This window comes from Asterias amurensis, chromosome 5 (genome assembly GCF_032118995.1).
Source record: "Asterias amurensis chromosome 5, ASM3211899v1".
Taxonomy (NCBI): domain Eukaryota; kingdom Metazoa; phylum Echinodermata; class Asteroidea; order Forcipulatida; family Asteriidae; genus Asterias; species Asterias amurensis.
In genome coordinates, this window is record NC_092652.1 from 25,977,956 (window position 1) to 25,987,071 (window position 9,116).

The window sequence follows — 9,116 nt, forward strand, 5'->3', positions numbered from 1 at the left end:
ACTGCAAACTTTTTTACATTCATAATAATCTTTGGTTACATCAGCATTGGTGTTTATAAATGTTTGTGTAAGCTATTGAACTTAAGTTACTTTAAACATACTTTTTTAATTCATACATACAATACAATAAAAAAAAGGAATGAACAATAATTATTGTCAGAAGTAATTGAAGTTCTACTCTTGCGCGTGCTCAAAGTCAGACAGTTTATACTACTTAAACAAATCAATCAATCAATCGTAATTTTAAATTCAATAGGTATGGCCATTATTGATTTATGCAGGACTAAGCATTATATTTAATATATGGAGTACAAGCTTGGCTAAATATTGAGTTAAATCATTAAGCGTATCTTTAAGTAAAACACCCATCTATTTTTCCTCCGTTTAAAGTGACGATGAAGGGGAAGTAGCGAGGTCTCTTTATTAAAATGCAGATCGGAACTACCTCTGGGTACATACACAAATTACTAATAAGAAAATCATGTGTTGCTTTGCTTTCTTTTGATTAATTTTTAGTTAGGAACGTTCTTGGCAATAATAGTCGTCGTCGTCGTCATGAATGACCCTTTGTGACCATTTGATGGAGTTCCACTTCTGCCTATCCAATGCGGATCGATTAATGCATCATTTATTTGTTAGCCTGTGAGTTATTTAACGCCGTCTGTCCAGCTTAGTTGTTAACGGCCATAAAAATTATGGCATTGAGGCAATAGTTTATTAAAGGGGCACGTTGACTTTGGATTTGGAGCTTCGGACTATGACAAGGTTTGTTATGAAGTTAATGGTTTGAAAGTTGATTCAAAAGTTATAATATTATATTAAAATGATTTTTACAAATTGTCCTTGGTATTATTTGGGTTTTCCTTTACTTTGTCGATTAACACAGTCCGCCATTGGGTAAAACTGAAATATCATGGAACCATTATTTTGTTTTATATCAAGCGCTTTCATATCACAGAACGCCAAATCCAAAGGAATTGTGACCCTTTAACACAACAAGAAAATTAGAAGTGAGGTGGATAGACAACATTAATGTTGGTGTTAATATTTGAGTGGGATTGTTGACCTGTTCCACTGTCCTTCACATGACAAATCGTGTAGGGAGCATGCGTGGTGACCTCTCCAACCTCGGTCCCATATGCCAGTCGATAACCCTCAGTGCCACTGGAACAACCTTGGTTGCCCGTTGGTAAGGGGCCCCAAGTCGCGTTTAAGTTACCCCTGACGCACCCCTCGATAACATCTCCCGACGGGCCCGCGTAGGTCCCAAAGCTCGCGTATGACCCACTGCCAAGCATTGGACGTAAGGCACTCCTATCATAGGTCAGATTGCCTGACCTCGGATTTTGCTTTTGGGCGACGGATGTTTGCTGTATGTCATCAGTGATGGACTTGGATGCAAGCTGGTTGGAGTTGACGGCTGTTGTGTACGCGGACGATTTTGGTGATGCCATATTTCGATAGGACGATTCAAACTGCATGGTCTTTTGACAGTGATTGGAGGACGGGGGGCTACGCTCGATAAACTGAGACACGTCATTGGTCATTGAGTCTTGAGAGCGAGTGCTGCATGACGGGTAACCCTTGGCTTTTGTGACATTCTTCAGGGCAATACGTTTTTGTTTCATTCGTCGGTTCTGAAACCAAACCTTCACCTGTTCAAATAAAAATAAAGTTGAATGTTTTCATTTGTGAACGAATCATCAGCTTAGTTTTCACTTCTAGTATTTATGATAGCTTTGAAACAACATGATTCTTCCATCGCTACTGGACAGTCTTGGTGAAATGGAGGTGAGGCAAGTTGGGTTCGCCTTAGTTCGAATCCAGCCCAATAAATATGTTGGACTTTGGGGTTTGAGGATGACTCGGAAAATTTCATACAGTGTAACACACATCGGTGTACGGCTAAAATCAAATAATAATCTTTATCCCCGATGCCAGTTTATACAGCTATATTTTCTTGCTTGCATGTTTAGGGTACAACCAATTCACTAATAATTTACCCGATGCAAGTTTACTGTACATCTTTCTTTCTTGTACGTTATGATAAAACCAAATAATACTCGTTATCCCCGATGCAGGATTAGTATTTTTAAATACTAATCCTGCATCGGGGATAACGAGTAAAATACTTCTAACTTTTTTGTTACGGTAAAACCATATAATATAGTTTATCCTCGCACGTTTACTATAATTACATATTTTCTTTGTTTCTTGTATATTAAGGTGAAACCAAACTACATTATGTTTTCATCGATCCAAGTTTAATATATCTTCTTAACTTTATTGTATGTTGGGATAAACCAACTAATATTCTATATTCCCGCGATGGACGTTTACTATCTATCTTTTCATTGCTTGTCTTTTAGGGTATAACCAAATACTATTCTGTATTCCCGATGCAAGTTTAGTACATATTTCTGTTTCTTGAGAAAATAAAATTAGCTGTTGCAATCAACTTACAATCAAATGGACCGATTGTATAATGCAAAAAATAAATAATGGCCTGACGTTTCGAACCAAGCAGAGTATTTCTCTGAGCCTTCTGAAAAGTCTCTGCTAGGGTCGTTTGCCTCTCTGTTTCTTATAATGTTTGTATCCCAGAAGCAAAATTATTATATACCTTTTCTTTCTTCTATATTAGGGTGAAACCAATAAATATTATTTATCCCCGATGCAAGCTTATAATACAAATCTTTTTCTTTATTATATGTTAGGGTACAACCAAATGATATTCTTTATGATGAAGCAGGTTGTCTACATAGGGGGGCCTACGTTTTTTCGTGAATGTTTGTTTAAAACCAAATAATATTCGTTATCCCTGATGCAAATTTAACTCATTTCTTTTCTTTCTTATACACGATGCAAGTTATTTACCTTTCCGTTATTTATTGTATGTTAGGGAAAAAAAAAAACAAATAATAATTATTCTTTATCCCCGATGCAAGTTTAATACATATCTTTTCTTTATAGATGTTAGGGTAAATTCAAATAATATAAGTTATCCCCGAAGCAAGTTAGATACATATCCTTTATTTATTGTATGTTAGAGCAAACCAAATGATATTCTTTATCCCCGATGCAAGTTCAATATCTGGCTTTTCTTTCTTCAAATCTTATTTTGGTTTAGTTGCTCATACAGATGCTCTCTGTTGGTCATCGGCACTCAACAAGTTTCATCCATGTATTTTTCCTTTATGAGAGAAAGTTTTGAATTTGACTAGTCTTCTTCTTCTATTTGAATTGAATTGAATTGATCCTATGTTGAATATGGTTAACGAACTTTGTCAAAATGTTTGAAAGTATCCCCGATGCAAGTTCAATATCTGGCTTTTCTTTCTTCAAATCTTATTTTGGTTTAGTTGCTCATACAGATGCTCTCTGTTGGTCATCGGCACTCAACAAGTTTCATCCATGTATTTTTCCTTTATGAGAGAAAGTTTTGAATTTGACTAGTCTTCTTCTTCTATTTGAATTGAATTGAATTTTCTTTCTTCAAATCTTATTTTGGTTTAGTTGCTCATACAGATGCTCTCTGTTGGTCATCGGCACTCAACAAGTTTCATCCATGTATTTTTCCTTTATGAGAGAAAGTTTTGAATTTGACTAGTCTTCTTCTTCTATTTGAATTGAATTGAATTGATCCTATGTTGAATATGGTTAACGAACTTTGTCAAAATGTTTGAAAGTACAACTTCATAAAACAAATGAAAATGTGTAAAAAAAAGATTACAAACTCTTTACATGTAATGTTTGGTTACGGCATGAGAGCGTACAATTTGCGTTTGAGCTTAAAGACTCATGACACTATTAGTGCAGTGTCATACCAACTAGACCAACGAGATTGTCCGGTAGCTAGAGGCAGTTCGAATCCTATGTTTTTAGCAGCGGGTACTGCAGCGGGTCGTGGGTTCGAATCCCACCCGAGTAAAATGCCTGTGATTTTTTTCACAGGACTCGGGAAAGTACTGAGTATACAGTGCTACACACATCGGTGTATATGGTTATCCCCGATGCAAATTTAACATCTATTAAAGTTTACTATAATTACATATTTTCTTTCTTGTATATTAGGGTTACCAAACTACATTATGTTTTCATCGATCCAAGTTTAATATATCTTCTTAACTTTATTGTATGTTGGGATAAACCAACTAATATTCTATATTCCCGCGATGGACGTTTACTATCTATCTTTTCATTGCTTGTCTTTTAGGGTATAACCAAATACTATTCTGTATTCCCGATGCAAGTTTAGTACATATTTCTGTTTCTTGAGAAAATAAAATTAGCTGTTGCAATCAACTTACAATCAAATGGACCGATTGTATAATGCAAAAAATAAATAATGGCCTGACGTTTCGAACCAAGCAGAGTATTTCTCTGAGCCTTCTGAAAAGTCTCTGCTAGGGTCGTTTGCCTCTCTGTTTCTTATAATGTTTGTATCCCAGAAGCAAAATTATTATATACCTTTTCTTTCTTCTATATTAGGGTGAAACCAATAAATATTATTTATCCCCGATGCAAGCTTATAATACAAATCTTTTTCTTTATTATATGTTAGGGTACAACCAAATGATATTCTTTATGATGAAGCAGGTTGTCTACATAGGGGGGCCTACGTTTTTTTCGTGAATGTTTGTTTAAAACCAAATAATATTCGTTATCCCTGATGCAAATTTAACTCATTTCTTTTCTTTCTTATACACGATGCAAGTTATTTACCTTTCCGTTATTTTTTGTATGTTAGGGAAAAAAAACAAATAATAATTATTCTTTGTCCCCGATGCAAGTTTAATACATATCTTTTCTTTATAGATGTTAGGGTAAATTCAAATAATATAAGTTATCCCCGAAGCAAGTTAGATACATATCCTTTATTTATTGTATGTTAGAGCAAACCAAATGATATTCTTTATCCCCGATGCAAGTTCAATATCTGGCTTTTCTTTCTTCAAATCTTATTTTGGTTTAGTTGCTCATACAGATGCTCTCTGTTGGTCATCGGCACTCAACAAGTTTCATCCATGTATTTTTCCTTTATGAGAGAAAGTTTTGAATTTGACTAGTCTTCTTCTTCTATTTGAATTGAATTGAATTGATCCTATGTTGAATATGGTTAACGAACTTTGTCAAAATGTTTGAAAGTACAACTTCATAAAACAAATGAAAATGTGTAAAAAAAAAAATTACAAACTCTTTACATGTAATGTTTGGTTACGGCATGAGAGCGTACAATTTGCGTTTGAGCTTAAAGACTATGACACTATTAGTAATTGTCAAAGACTAGTCTTCACTTGTATCTCAACATATGTATACAATAACAAACCTGTGAAAATTTGAGCTCAATTGGTGGTCGAAGTTGCGAGATATTATTGAAAGAAAACACCCTTTGTAGCACCATTGTCACATGAAGTTGTACGCTTTCAGATGCTTGATTTCGAGACATCGAACTCTAAATTTGAGGTCTCAAAATCAAATTCGATGAAAATTAATTCTTTCTCTTAAGCTACATTACTTCAGAGTGAGCCGTTTCTCACAATGTTTTATACGATCAACCTCTCCCATTACTAGTTACCAAGTAAGGTTTTGTGCTAATAATTATTTTGAGTAAATACCAATAGTGTCCACTGCCTTTAAATCACGTTGAAACATTCATTTCCAACATGAATGGGAAATATTCGATAAGAAGGAATGAACTTATTACAATTGTAAGAAGTATTTGAAGTCTGAATTGTTATTGTTTTATACTCCTTTGCAAGCTCAGGAGGGCCAGTTGCTGTTATACCATCGTGGTCGCGTCGCGTCATGATAAATGTTCGAGACAGTTTTGAATCAACCTTTTTTTCCCCTGCTCGGGAATATCGTCAACTAGTCATCGTGGATTAAGTATTTAAATAATACTTAACCAATTGTACAATAGTGGTATTATTTCAATATACTTAATTAAGGTTTTCCGAAGATATTAATGGATAACTTGTTTCTATGCGTTGCGGTTTTATGTTTTGGTTGGCGTGCAGAAAACGATTTTCGAAAGCTTGAAATGGTGCGAAACCTTAGACAAAAGCCATTGCCCGAAGGGCCTGGTTAATACTTCCTGCGAATGCAAATGCGAAGTGAATTTCGACGTCCCATTGCTTTTTTTTTTCCTCAACTCAACTTTTGCAATTGTTCGTTGCAAATTTCGTGCAAAATCACACTCGCATCCGCAGGAAGTATGAACCGGGCTATACTCTCATTGAGTTTGGGCATCGGTTAAGGATAGTTATAGACTGTAATGATTTGAACTCAACAATTTGGAATAAAGTAAACTACCTGTCGCTCCGTTAGTTCCAGAAGGCAAGCTATTTCAATTCGTCTGGGTCTGCAGATGTATTTATTGAAGCGAAATTCCTTCTCCAGCTCCAGTAATTGTGTATTGGTAAACGCCGTTCGAACACGTCGCGTTGGGCCGAGCGGCTTTCCTGTAATTGACACAATAATTCAAACAGTTCATAAACAGGGAAAACCAGTACCATCACCAATGTTTCAAACTAATAAGCATATTGCTTGACAATACGGAAAGTGAAACCATCCATCATTTGCCGTTGTTTAGTGGGGGTTCTTTTGCTTGCTTTTTTGCTGGCTGATTAACTTGTATAGTTTAAGATGTTTGTATTTCTTGTTCATGCAAGTCATGTTGATCGGCCAATTGTGATCAAGTCATGTTGATCGGCCAATTGTGATTTATTGTTTATTGCGCTTTATAATTGCGGCTATTAATCAAATTTTCTTTCTTCTATATATCGTGAACATTTCAACACACTTTATAGCAAAATTGAACCAAATAAAAGATATGTATATTCAAACGTGGTGTTGTTTGTTAAAGAATTTATTGAATAATGCAATTCAATGTTAAAACAAAACAAAACAACAGTTAAACAAACAGTTAAACAAACAGTTAAACAAACAAACAAACAAACAAACAAAAAAACAGACAGACAGACAGACAGACAGACAGACAGACAGACAGACAGACAAACAAACAACGCATTCATAAGCATACATCGGATATATTGTTACCTTGTTTTAACTGCAAATTAATTACTGTACATAAGGATTTGCAAAACAGTCGTGATTGACATTACCAGCTTAAAGGCAGGGTACTTTTGGTAATTTACCACAAGTTAACTGTCATCGAACTTACTTTGGTAAAGAGCATTGGAGAGCTGTTGATATTATACAACATTAGTAGAAACGATCCCATTTAAAGTAAATTTTAATTTTATAGAAATGGGTCACAATTATTTACCCAGAGATATGAATCTAAGACAAGTTTTAGACATTAATTCTTTCTTATGCATCTTAAAGGACTTGATCCTACGGAAATAGGGTGTTTGTTAATTTATAATTTGCTTCAATTTCGAGGACCAATTAGTCACTTTTCTACAAAAGGTAGTATGCACTTGTTTGGATACATCAGGTTGGGACACGGGTCTTTGACTGCTTTTTCAGCAACGTAGTAACCCGGTCGACTGATATCTACCTGGCTATAGTTTACTCATCAGTCTGAGTCAATTCGTTTTGGTGTTTAGTCGACGTTTCATTCAACGTAAACAAAGTGTGTCCACGCCATCACTAACAACGTGCCTTTGCTGACATCTTTGTAATGTTTTATATGGATAGTTAACTACAACTTTAATAAAACAGTGTTCAGTCGGTCATGTTTTTGAGGACCAACGAGTAATCAAAATGTATTAAGGATGCACAGGATAAATTTTAACCATAAGTTTACCATTATTGAATACTTATTAATCACAAGCCGGTTGCCTGTTATAATAACCAATCCGAAAAAAAAATGCAAATTTTGTTGTCTCAAAAATCATGTTGGTTTTGAAGACTTGACGTTTGAAGTATCATTACCACATGTGGCCATAGTTTCTAATTAGCATGAAATTACCGAGAAATTCGTTCAAATTCATAAACAACAAGACATTTTATGCTGATTTTTGTTTGTCCAAATTGCATCAACTATAATGGAAAAGTCAACATGTTGGCAGTGGCTAACTGGTAGTTTCCTTATCTCAATACTTAGCGGAATGACAAACATCAACCTTATTAATCAGGATTTTCTTGCATGAAAACCTCACCTCCTTTACTAACGTCTTGGTTCTTCTCAGCTCCATGGGTCACTGGTTGGGTAGTGTCCACCCAGGGATACTCAGGTAGCTTCACGGACGGCACCGGGCATCCCTTGGAACCAACCACTTTAGTACGGACTTTAGACGGTGTCAGAGCGTGGCAGCAGGGTAGGCTACTCACGCCAACCGACGGCATTGAGCAAGGCAAGCTCTGGTCTTGTGCCTGAGGCGGTGTTGCTGAGTGATTCGCAGTAATCGATTGGACATCGGATTGATGGGCAGAAATGGCTGGATAGTTCACACTCGTCCGCACAGCGCTGCTTGATGAAAGCATAGTTGTAGAAAGGTTACTGGCCACACCATGTTGGAAACTGTGTGTGGTGTGGTTGTTGTTAGCTACCGCAAACTGCTCATTACTGCGTGTTTCAGCCATGTCTGAAGATGAGTAACGGCGAGTCTGTGCAATGTACATTAGAGTTATATACAAATACCGTGGGTTTCTCTGCAGGCTGGGATGGACCACATAGATACTGGCTGCTCTGTAACTGCCACCTTGCGTATAACTCACCGGCTTTTTATACCAATATTTCCTAATGACGTGACCTAGTAAAAAAAAAAAAAAAAAAAAAACCTCTTTTACTGTGGAGCTTGTAAGGGGTGTCCTAAGTTTTGTTTTTCTATAGTGTCTTAGCCTTGCCACGTGATAGAAGAACACGTTACTGTTTCGACATTGCTATACACGCAAAACACATTCACGTGGTCAGTGTACATTTTCATTTACCGCGAGACGTCGCAGCTTGTGGGTTTATTCTTGTTGGGATTGGCGACAAGATGAAGGCCGGCCACACACGGGTGTTGGTGAGAGGATGAGGAGGGGGGGGGGGGGGGGGGTGGTTGACTGTAGACCGTTTAGTAGTACGGTGGTGACACATTGGCATGAAGCTCTACTGACAATGACACAATACTGATACAGTGTTGTCTTACTTGCTTTTGTTT

At 36.4% G+C, this 9,116-nt stretch overlaps 1 protein-coding gene across 1 annotated transcript; it reads right to left on the reverse strand.

Annotated features, from left to right (window-relative positions):
* Window positions 1-975: 975 nt before the first annotated feature.
* Window positions 976-8,553, reverse strand: LOC139937349 (uncharacterized). Its single transcript, XM_071932453.1, has 3 exons — window positions 8,130-8,553; window positions 6,316-6,464; window positions 976-1,655 (listed from the first exon to the last, which is right to left on the reverse strand). Exons 1-3 carry the CDS (start codon window positions 8,551-8,553, stop codon window positions 1,005-1,007), a joined length of 1,224 nt encoding a protein of 407 aa, XP_071788554.1. The 3' UTR covers window positions 976-1,004.
* Window positions 8,554-9,116: the final 563 nt, after the last annotated feature.

Bases quoted from the DNA above. Each gene is read 5' to 3' on its own strand.
- LOC139937349 (XM_071932453.1), bottom strand. From the start codon at position 8,553: ATGGCTGAAACACGCAGTAATGAGCAGTTTGCGGTAGCTAACAACAAC. The intron at 6,465-8,129 runs GTGAGGTTTTCA...TGTCAATTACAG, and splicing joins CCAAGACGTTAGTAAAGGAG to GAAAGCCGCTCGGCCCAACG. The intron at 1,656-6,315 runs GTAGTTTACTTT...TTATTTGAACAG, and splicing joins TGGAACTAACGGAGCGACAG to GTGAAGGTTTGGTTTCAGAA.